Raw genomic sequence first — 11,223 nt, forward strand, 5'->3', positions numbered from 1 at the left:
CAAATAACACACATTTGAAAGGTTCTTGTGATTTGATTCTTTAGATGGAAGTCAAGGTAAATCCTTAATAAAATTCTTATTAAAAATTGTTAACATGTTAATTTGCCTCCTCGCTATTTAGAAAGAACACTTCCATGTTCATCTAAATAAAAAATTAAAAGAAGTCAAACATTAAGTACTCCGTAAATTTTAGAAAAATGTTTGTTTAATTTATTTTGTTGCTTTCCTTATACTTTTTCTAGCCTAATAGACAAACAAACATACACTCTCTATCTCTATGCAAGATCTCATTATATTATATTAAAAATAAAAATTGTTTAGAGTCTATAATTAGATAAAGACGAACTTCGTAGACTTTTCTACTCCAAGTCCAAAATCAATTTTCTTGGAAAAAATAGGGTGAAAAGAATAAGACTTTATGCAAATTATGATTATAAATTATGATGAATAGCTTTAAATTAACTTATGTCGATGTAATTTAGAATAAGCATAAATGGATTACAATTGAAATCGTTTTATGCAATTTTAATTTTTGTTACGATATATGCTATCTTATTTTATGATCAGATAGCGTAATATTCAAATGCAAATGGACAAAATGAGTTGCTTAATATTCCCTAAATTAAGGGGTTAAAGAATGTAGCAATTGGGATGAAAGTTAAACGGAAAACAAAATATTGGCATGTAATTTCAGATTTCTTAAACTTCTTAATTATACTTTTTTTTTTTTTTTTTGAGGGAAACTTCTTAATTATACTTTGTATATTTATATCGTATAATACGGAATTCATATTATAGTTTTTTTGTTAAAATTGACCAAGTTGGTCAAAGCACATATTCCCGCGTCTACTTTGGTACGCTACCTCATTTTAGTCAACTACATGTATTTTATTTCTAGTGTTGCAACTTTGTGATCAAGCTAAGGTCTTCTATTCTGTGCAAATTCATTGCATGTACACAATTCACAAACAAGACCAAGCAAGCAATATACTCATTTATCTTTTAGTTTACACGGTTTGACATATCAGTCGTTAAACGCATAATTTTAACCGTTTACTAAATTAATTTATATTGATATGTTGAGACGAATGAATTAACGGCTTACAGAGGATTGAGGATCTAAAAAAATGTTGGTTGGAACAAAAGAGTGTTGATAAGACTTCACTTTAGTGGTGGCATGAAAACAATAAGAAGTGGGCAACCGCAAAGTGCAGTAAGAAGAGAGTATATGCTATGTGTAGCAAAGGCTAAGCAGTTAGTTTGAGAGTAGGTGTCTCAATTATAGCTGAAGTCTACCAACAACTAACACTATTATTAATGGAGATAAATGATGCTTTTGCTTTGCATTTTGTTTTTCCTCTTTTTTTTTTTTTTTTTTTTTTTTTTTTTTTTTTTTTGGCGTCTTTCTAAAGTTGTCTGTTGCCTCTCCATTAGATAGCTCTAAGCCCATTTTTGGCATTTTGCATTTTTTTTTTAAAAAAAAAATAATAAAGACATCATTTTAGCATGCTATATCTACATTTGTTGCTCAATAACTTAGCTCCAAGGCCATTTTTGGCATTTTGTATCTTTTATTTCTCCTTGAGGGCAACTAGAGTAATTTTTTTTATAGATCCATATCATACTCTATAATAGTTTCAACTCACGTACAATGTCTTTTATGGATTCAAACTGTTTTAAGAATAAAACCCTAAAACTAATTAATACAGCTTGTAATAATTTTAACTTTGGAGATCAGTGTCACTAATTAGTTGAATCGGCAAATCAGATGAACTATCAGCAACTATATTGAGGAGTTAAATAGGATTCATGTTACAAATGCATTAAATACATTTTTAGATTTCATAGGGTGGATAATATTAAGCTAAGAATTAATGACAAAATTCGTTAATTCGACATACTGTAATAATTAAGTTACATGTATTTCTTATTACTTCTACTTTGAGGAAATATTAAATACTTAGGGTCTGTTCTAATTGACTGGACTGAACTGAACTTATTGGAGCTGAACTGAACAGAACTAAACTGAATTGAATATTTTATGAGAGAAGGAAGTTAAGAAGTGAACTGAACTTATTGGAGCTGAGCTGAATTGAACTGAAAATATTTCGAAGAGAACAGGCCCTTAAAGACATCACATATTTGTTTAGCATTTTCATAAAGGCATAAAATAATATTTTTTTTTTCCCTTTAAAATCTAGATTTGACTTTAATACTTCCACTTAGGCACTTCTAGGGATATAGGTAGTATCAGCAGTTCAGCACTAGTGAAATTTGACTCATTGCTTTAATCACTAATTTTACTCCAAGTAATTTTTTAAAATTAATTTTTGAAAGTCAAATAATTATATAATCCTATCAAGTATATGATTTTCTTTTATACAGTCCTTCCACTTGAAAAACATAATGGAATTTTTCCTCCAATATCAGAAAATATTGAACCATAGGGGGCACACAAGTAATTATCCAATGCCAAAAATCTTTTAAGTACAGAATAAATGTCTCTGCTCTGCTCTCTATGATTAGTGATTTACTGGACTAAACATGTTACGGAGTACTATGTAGTATGTACCAGATCTGAAGAATCTTAAACTTATATGTTACCATTATCTGTCAATGACATCAATGTATATCTTTGTCTATCACCAAAGTATGAAGAACATTAAACATCATTCAGAAGGTGTTTGGTTGAGAGAGGTTCGAGACAAAACCCTCGCTCACCCCTATTTTTTTGGGTAAATACCCAAAACTCCCCTAATTTCCTAAGTACCAAAAATTACTACAGAGATTTGTCTATCATCTCTCAACTATACAGCATCAACTAAACAAGAAATTCTCGAAAATCGGATGCAAGGTGAACCAAATATTCACTTCAACCCCGGCCTATCAACCACCACCCAAAGAAGAAAAAAGGTAACCACAAGTGTCCAATAGACACAAATTGCACAAGATCCTTATTTCTTTGCAGATATATACTCTATATCTTGTGAAGTAACATATGTACTTTTATTTTTTGTTACACATCATAGTAAGATTATGAAAATGCACATGTATTCTGTGCTAATCTTCATGTATAATCCAGGTTTGTAATAAAGGAGCTATGTAACAAAGGAGCAGTGTAGCAAAGGGATAGGGGAAAACAGTCACTGAAACACACTCCGGTAAATAAGATCAGTACGCTGATACTAAGGTGTTCAAATGACTGATAAATCAAGAAAGAATGTTCCCGGAGGCTTTATTCCCCTAACACTGCAGAATCGAATGACCAATGAGGCTTCATCCTCCCCGAAATGTCGGCTAAGCTCAAACTTCTGCCAAAGAATTTACAGCTAACTCTCAAATTGTAGGCATGTAAACCACCGAATGGAAAAAATTCGCCTGATGTCAACGAGAAAGGAAGAATATCACACAGATTATTTCCTGCCATTCGCCCAATGCCTGTTGTTGCCAAATTTACCAAATGCATTTGGTTTTGCAAGCCCCTGCTTGGGGATGTCATGTATCTCCATTACTTGTATGGTCCTTTGCCTCTTTGCTGTTTAACAACAAAATTAAAAATGACAGTCAGAAGTAAACTTCGGTCGCTAATTTCAGTTAAACTAACTTGGAGTTGGAAATAATGACATGTCTGTTCATAAAAGAGTTTGCACAAAATGTAAACCGAGAATTAAATGAGAATCTCATCTTACCATTCTCAGCTTGTTGGTATCGCTCCTGAAGTTTCCTTTTTGTGGCTTCTAATTTCTCTTGGACAGCATTGTCACTCGAAGGTCTGATCTTCTGATCCAACAAGCAACAGAAACAAGATTAAACCCTAAACTTTCAAAAAACATTATATTATCCTGAAACCTAATTATGGTATAAATTTTGGGAACTTGATACCTCAGGTTGAGGAGGTGGCCTTCTCTGGATCACTGGTTTTTGTTGAACCTTAGAATCTTTGTTGATATTCTGTTCCCCATTGGGTTTTACAGGTCTACCAGGGCCAGATTGCACGCTTATGGGCTTGTTAGGCTTTGAAAGGGGCTCTTGCCTTTTCGTTTGTTGCACCTTGTTGTCCTTTGGAAGGGGAGTTACCTGTTTAGGTTCTTCTCTTCGCTTAGGAGGATCTTGCTTAGCCACTGAAGGCTTTCTTCCAGCTTCCCGGGCTTCCAGGTTCCTGTTGAATTCCCCACCCTTTCGAGGATCTGAAACAACATTTCCCCGTTCATCATCATCATCATGATTCTTAAGTGGGGAATTCAGAAAAAACCAAATAACAAAAGCTATATAAGACTATGCTAAAGGAAAGGAAGTGTAACTCACTTCCATCATCATCCATGCCATCAAAAAACTTCATGTTTGCAAAAGCATGACCAAAGAAACAAGAAGAAAGTCAGTTTCAAAAAGCAAGGACCGTAATCATCAATCACACATCTTTGGAACAATTCCTAATAATAACATAATGGCATTGACAAACAAATGAAGTACCTGTGTAAAATCCATATGTTGTGTTGAGAAAAATACCCCCTCCTCCAATGGTGGAGAAGGAAGCCCTTCTTCTTCATCAACTGTCGATGGGTTAACAGAATCAGGGGTACCTCCTTCTGCACAAATGGGGAAAAGATAAGTCAATATGAAGTTATGATATCAGAAATTAGATTAATCAATGCTCTTGAAATCATATACTTGCATAAAGTATCAAATACAGAATAACACCACCAAAACAAGCAGAACACTACCTCCATGTTCTTGGGAGGCTTTCACCCACTCATCGACAATGATCTTCCATCCACTGTCAACACAAAACAGCGATAACACTGTTAACAAAGGAAAATGGGTGAAAGAAACACAGCACTAGAATGATTAAAAGTTATATACGGATATCACGTATGCAGCAATTTCATATATTCATGTTCATATTTGGAAATTCAAACAGCTAATTACTGAACCTAAAACAAGCATCACGTGTCACAATTCGAACATCTATGTCCATGTTCATATTTGGAAGGAAAAGAATATACTAAGTCAAAAATTAAACAGCTAATTACTATGCCTAATTAAATCAACAATCAAGTAACGTAGATTCGAACACATTCACATTTGGAAGGGCAGCATAACCGAAATTTTTAAAACTAATAACGAGTAATAACTGTGCCAATATTTTAACCAACCATAACGGTTTGTAGATTTTCAAAGCTCTTAAAGCCGGAAAATCAGATAGCATCATACATCATTCTTGCTTTCAGTTTCATGTCATCTTCATACTTCACCACCATCAACTAGACAATGATGGGTCTACATTTGCATTTTGGAGATACTTTTAACAAACATGCTGAACTCTTAAACAAAAGCAGCAGCACTAATCAATCATAGAGGAAACACCATTAACTAACATGGCAAGCTCTTTGACAAAACACAGCACTGATCATTCATTAACAGTAGCAAGAACTCAAAGTACACCAATATGCAATGGACAAGACACATGATCAGTTCATTTGTTAAGAGTAGTAGAACCATACTCAATTAACGCCCGAGCAAGATGACGAATGTTCTTTGCATTATGTCTTCTAATGCGATTAACAGCCTTCCCAATCTCAGTTGTCTGAAACCAGCAAAATTTCCTTTAGATCATAATTCAATCCAATCAAGACTAAGCAACCTACTCTTACTGTATAAATTTAAAGCAATTTATAACCATAAACAACAAAGGATTGAAGCTCAAACCTTTAGGATATCAACATCCAATTGCATCAATTGCAACCTCCTTAACGACTCGAACAACACAGAATCAGACTGCAATAAAACAGTTACAAGAACAACAATTAGAAAACCCTAGTAAAAAACAAAAATCCAATCAAAAAACACAATTACACATTCCTAGCATCAATTCCATTAAACAACATCATAACAAAATCATCAAAATAGACTAAAACATCCATTTTCGACGAAATCAAAAACCCGAAAATGTATCAATAAAATCTACCTGATCCTGGCTGTTTAGGAGTATCTCCTTAATCCTCAACACCTCATCAACAACCTCCCTAGCTTCTTCAATCTCATTAGTCAAAGCCTCAGCATCATCAAAACTAAAATTACTCTCATGACTCAATATCATATCCAAATCCAAGTTAGCAATATGTTGATCAATATCATTTTGATCATACTCATTTTCCCTAGTTGTACTATTAACCTTACTCCCTTTACTACCACCACCACCATTAACATCATCATCAACATTAAACCCATCATTAACACTTTTAATTACTACCTTAACATCACCATCACAAACACCTTCATCAACCTCGGAAACCGCTAACTCGACTCGATCACACCCTAAACACCGCGTTAATCGACATGTGAATAGCAACTCAGCGATTCTCTCTCTTCTAACTCGGAATTCCTTTGGACAATCTGAAGCTGCCACCATTATTGCGTGCTCGATTATATCGAATATATCAGAATTTGCTCTTCTGAAATAATCTCTCCAATTTTCAAGACCAACACCAATTCCACCTCCTCCTCCATTATTATTATTATTATGAACACCTGGTTTTGAGGTCATTTTTGATCGAATTCTCAATAACCCAGATCCTAAAAACTTGTTTTGATCAATACCCAGTTGCTAAAATCACCAAATTTGATTACCCAGATTTTTATAATCCCAGAAAAAAAGTTCCCAGAAAATATAAAAATTGGGAAAATGTGAAATTTGGGAGAAATTGTTCGATCAAGAGAATACGATCAGAAATCAAAACAGAATCGGAATAGAATAAACTCAATTGATTTCTGATATGGGATTAACTTTTTACGCAAGAATATTTTATTATATTCTACCAAAATTAAAAAAAATGAAAAACAATTTATTTTTTTTAATAAAAAAAATTAACTCTGTATCTTCTTCTGATAGAAGATGAAGACGATTGGAGTGAGTTTGAAGAGATGGCAAAATAAAATGAAAATTAAAAAGAAAAAAGGGGCAGTTGAACAACAAATTTAAGCAATGAAGCAACAACCCAACCCAGAAAAACTAATTAAAACAGAAAAAAAAACTAATTACAGACTTATTAAGTTGAATTATTAATCAATTTGGAGTTCAAATTGATTTTATGAGTTTAAGTAAATAGAGAAAAAAGAGCAAAGTTTGTAATTTGTTTTTGTTTTTGTGTCTAAAATTTTTTTCTGGAAATTTCACCGAGTAATTTTTATGGAGGTGGAACAGGAATTTGACAAAAAGGAGGAAGGAAAGTGAGAGGAAGAGAGGAGAGAGAAAAAAGAGAGGGGATTAAAATATTATTAAAATAAAAATAAAAAATAATTGGGAATTGAGAAAATTTAAGGAAATTGGCCCCTCTCTTTTGACTTGATCTCCTCTCTCTAATCACAATTCTTTCCTTCTAATTATCTTTGTTTTTTGGAATGAAATAATTAAATTAAGGAAACAAATACTGTGATATATTGAATTTGATTTTATAATTTATTCAGAAGAGAGAGAAAATCTAGAGAGATAGATAAGGAAAGATATTGGAATCAGAAATTACATAGACATTTCTCAACACACATTTTGACACAAGGGAGAGCTTGTTTGCTTAGACAAATTCTATTTGTTAGAATATTTTTATTTATTTTTATTGTGGCGGGGCCGCGTGGGAAAATGTCTATTTGATTAATAAAATGTACTGTAAAATATTGTATTAAATAATTACCGTAATATTATACTCGTATTCTGTATTATATAATGTAAACTAGGACTTAAAATGATTTGAAGAATTCATAATCCGTATTATTTTGTCAAAGTACAAAAGGTAAAATAAGCAAGAAAAATTATTACTCCGTCATATTTATTTATTTGATTAGATTTTTGATATAGATTTGATTTCAAGAGATTTGTTGCATTTTAATTTTATTAAGTGGTCATTGATTAGGAAGATTTTTGTAGAATATCTCTAAGGATCTTAGACTTACGTACTTATAAAAGACGGATCAAGCTAAACTTCTATAGTATAGTATTGTTTTAATAACTCATGTCGAAAATTTTACGAGTATAATTACTTCTGTAGCTATACATGTAGTTATATTATCTACTCAAAGTATACTAGCTAATAAATATTAATTTATGTTAACTTTTAGTGCCCTTATCTATTTGAGCTTAAATGCCTTTAATCAAAACACAAACAATATATCCTACGTATTATTAATTTATTATTACAATTAAACACATTTTTGAAAGTAATTAAAAAGGCAAGTTTTATCTTTAGAATGGTGATGGGTTGATTGCCGTAATCAACTTCAAATTATATTTAGGATGAATCATTTACAATATTTTTTTTAAAAAAAAAAAAAAAAAAAAAAAAACAACGTAGTATATCTTTTTTTTGACGTACATTGGTCTACAAAGATCAATCACTTTTATATACACCCAGTTTTCAGTAATTTTTATCAATGAAGCATAAATAACTCTTATATATGTCAGAATAACTTTTGTGCGTTTTAATGTAACTTTTGCGCCTTTTATTGTCACTTTATAACGAATTTACTGAACATCGTTTTATTTAAAAGTTTGTGCTACAAAGATATGCAAAATTGTACATTGATTAGGTGAATCATCTTATCTTGATCCTGTTAATTGATTATTATTTGTTGCTTTTATATTTGTTATTTTAGTTTCCAAAAATAAAAAATACAAGTAAGGCCCTATTCTCTTCACCTTAAAAAAATAATATTAAGTAAAAATAATTTCAGTTCAGTAAAAATAAGTTCAGTTCAGTAAAATTAATTTCAGTTCAGTAAAAATAAGTTCAGTTCAGTAAAATTCAGTTTTCTTAAAGAAGAATTATAATAGAAAATCAGTAAAAATAATTTCAGTTCAGTAAAAATAATTTCAGTTCAGTAAAATTAAGTTCAGTTCAGTAAAAATAAGTTCAGTTCAGCAAAATTAAGGTGAATCAAACCGGGCCTAAATTACTTTATTATTGGATGACATGTACGTGTTACTCGTGAGTCATGTTGCACTAAACATGCACATTAGATTGTTAAAGAAAGTTACGACAGCGGAAAACCCTCTGATCAAAATGATATTTTTAAGGGTTCCATGATTTTCATTCTTTTTTATTTCATCTTTGACTTGTACGTGTTACTCGTGAAGCTTTTCTATCCAAAGAATGTAACAAATTCCAAAAAGAATCAATAAGACTACCGACCAAGAGGCACGTCAAGAATTATATTGATTTATGCTCCATAATAATTAGGTAACTATAAATAATTTGCGTGACTAGATTAACGTTTAATTGACTCTTAAATATGTTAAACATCATAGGCTTATAACAAGTTATAAATGAAAGTAACTTATACGAAGTAATAAGTTTAAATTAGAAAAAGAAACGAATGTACGATAGTTTGGTTTTTGGAACCCTAATTCAGTTATACAGTTATAACAAGCTATAATGAGGTTAGAGGGTTAATAGCTAGATCAGTTGCTTGTTTAACCCTAATTACAATTACTTATTACTCTGGCTATACATCGACTCTATATATACCTTTTATAAATCAGGTTGACATTATAATCAATTTGACTGTAATTAATTTTAGATATATAATTACTTGATTAGTTAACAGTACTTCATTTATATGGTTAACCATATAATTATAGTACTTCGATTTTTGGAACCCTAATTAATACAATTACTTAATTACTCGATACATTAATTATATTTAGACCTTGTTCTTTAGAGCTGCTATGTTCTGTCCTGCTCTGCTCTGCTGAAATCTGCTCTACTCTACTCTGCTGAAATCTGCTCTACTCTACTCTGCTCTGCCCTACCCTACCCTGCTCTGTTTTGCTCTACTCCGTAGTGTGTGGAAACCTAGCCCTCTGTCCTTCTCTGCCCAGAAACTCAAAAGAGTAGGGCCTTTGTCGAGCTACAATTATTACACATGATGTATGTATGCTAATAATCAACATAAACTATATATAGTAGTGATCTAGGTTGGAGGGTAAAGCAGCAAGATTAATTCCTTTATTAATTAAACCCTAATTTCATGCAATTACTCACTCATGAAATATGTCAACTCATCTTTCAATCCATCGCCATTATATCTACTTTTTATAAATTTGGGTAAGTTGCAACTGCAATATTTACGTCTTAATCAATTTAGACGATAATGATCGAGGTTGGAGATGGATCAAAATTAAAGAATTTCAAATTTTGAAATACTATACAACTGCTTAATTACTCAATCTAGTATTAGAGTATGGTGAAATCTGAATCACACGTTTACATATAGATTCTAATTAATTCACTTTTTGTTATCTGAGTAATACCTTTTGCCGGTTATTTATTTTAAAGTTAAACTAGCTTTTGGACCCGTTCTACGCACGGGTTATGCTTAAATTATAAATTTATTTGAAACTTTACAAATTATCTTGTCACAAAAAAAAAAAAAACCCCTTTATAAATTATTTGAATGAATTTATTTTATCGTCTTTTGACATATTATAATATTTTATGAATTAGTGGTAATAGACTAATAGTTGTAGAAAAAATGGCTTAAAATCGTAAAATCATATCTCTATCGCATGATATATTAATCAACAATTTGTATAAAAAACTACTTTGTAAATACCAAACACTTAATATAATTTTACAATTTTTACATGAAATGTGAAGGCATGATATTCTTCTTTAGTCTTTACCAATATATGGCTCTTATATTGCGCTTAATATCTTCAAAATTAAAGCCCCATGGCACGTAAACAATGTCATCCTATGGAATTTCCATAGTATTCTTGCCACCTCAATATTTTCCTTTTCAATCATCATCCTCATTGTTGTAGAAATTTCACATAGAATTTTGAAAGATGTTTCTCTAATTTTTTAGTTTTTGAAACTTAATGAGTGTGAAAAAATCTTTATTGAAAATTTGTATTTATATAAGAAGAGGGGGAAGATAAGGGGTCAAATTAAATAAATGAATTATGAATGTGAATAAATTGAATTGATAGATGGAATAATGAGAAGAGGAGAAGGTTTAGGAAATTTAATTTGTTATTGAATTAAAATAAAGATTACAAAATATAAAAATTATTGAGAAATAAAGGGGGAGATGAAGAGAGAATTTCTTTGAAAACATAAGGAGGGAGAATGAATAAAGAAAGGTGAGAAAGAATGATGACATGTGTCAATTTTGGTTTGTGTTTTTAAATACTAAAGTATAGATATAGATATCTCTCTCTCTCTCTCTGTT

At 31.2% G+C, this 11,223-nt stretch overlaps 1 protein-coding gene across 3 annotated transcripts; it reads right to left on the minus strand.

Annotated features, from left to right (window-relative positions):
- Window positions 1–2,914: 2,914 nt before the first annotated feature.
- LOC145608487 (putative mediator of RNA polymerase II transcription subunit 26b) lies at window positions 2,915–7,459 on the minus strand. 3 transcript variants are annotated; one of them, XM_081664104.1, is made up of 9 exons: window positions 5,966–7,448; window positions 5,707–5,775; window positions 5,502–5,584; window positions 4,722–4,774; window positions 4,471–4,586; window positions 4,306–4,333; window positions 3,883–4,187; window positions 3,690–3,780; window positions 2,915–3,535 (listed from the first exon to the last, which is right to left on the minus strand). In XM_081664104.1, exons 1-9 carry the CDS (start codon window positions 6,542–6,544, stop codon window positions 3,414–3,416), a joined length of 1,446 nt encoding a protein of 481 aa, XP_081520230.1. In that variant the 5' UTR covers window positions 6,545–7,448; the 3' UTR covers window positions 2,915–3,413. The 3 variants fall into 3 exon arrangements, with proteins under 3 accessions (XP_081520230.1, XP_081520229.1, XP_081520228.1); XM_081664103.1 differs by lacking the exon at window positions 4,306–4,333 and having other exon boundaries at window positions 3,690–3,777; window positions 3,883–4,227; window positions 5,966–7,459; XM_081664102.1 differs by lacking the exon at window positions 4,306–4,333 and having other exon boundaries at window positions 3,883–4,227; window positions 5,966–7,451.
- Window positions 7,460–11,223: the final 3,764 nt, after the last annotated feature.

Source organism: Chenopodium album, chromosome 23 (genome assembly GCF_948465745.1).
Source record: "Chenopodium album chromosome 23, dcCheAlbu1.1, whole genome shotgun sequence".
Classification (NCBI taxonomy): Eukaryota; Viridiplantae; Streptophyta; class Magnoliopsida; order Caryophyllales; family Amaranthaceae; genus Chenopodium; species Chenopodium album.

Bases quoted from the DNA above. Each gene is read 5' to 3' on its own strand.
- LOC145608487 (XM_081664102.1), bottom strand. From the start codon at position 6,544: ATGACCTCAAAACCAGGTGTTCATAATAATAATAATAATGGAGGAGGA. The intron at 5,585-5,706 runs GTTTGAGCTTCA...TGCTGGTTTCAG, and splicing joins TGGATGTTGATATCCTAAAG to ACAACTGAGATTGGGAAGGC. The intron at 4,228-4,470 runs GTACTTCATTTG...TCCCCACTTAAG, and splicing joins AACATATGGATTTTACACAG to AATCATGATGATGATGATGA.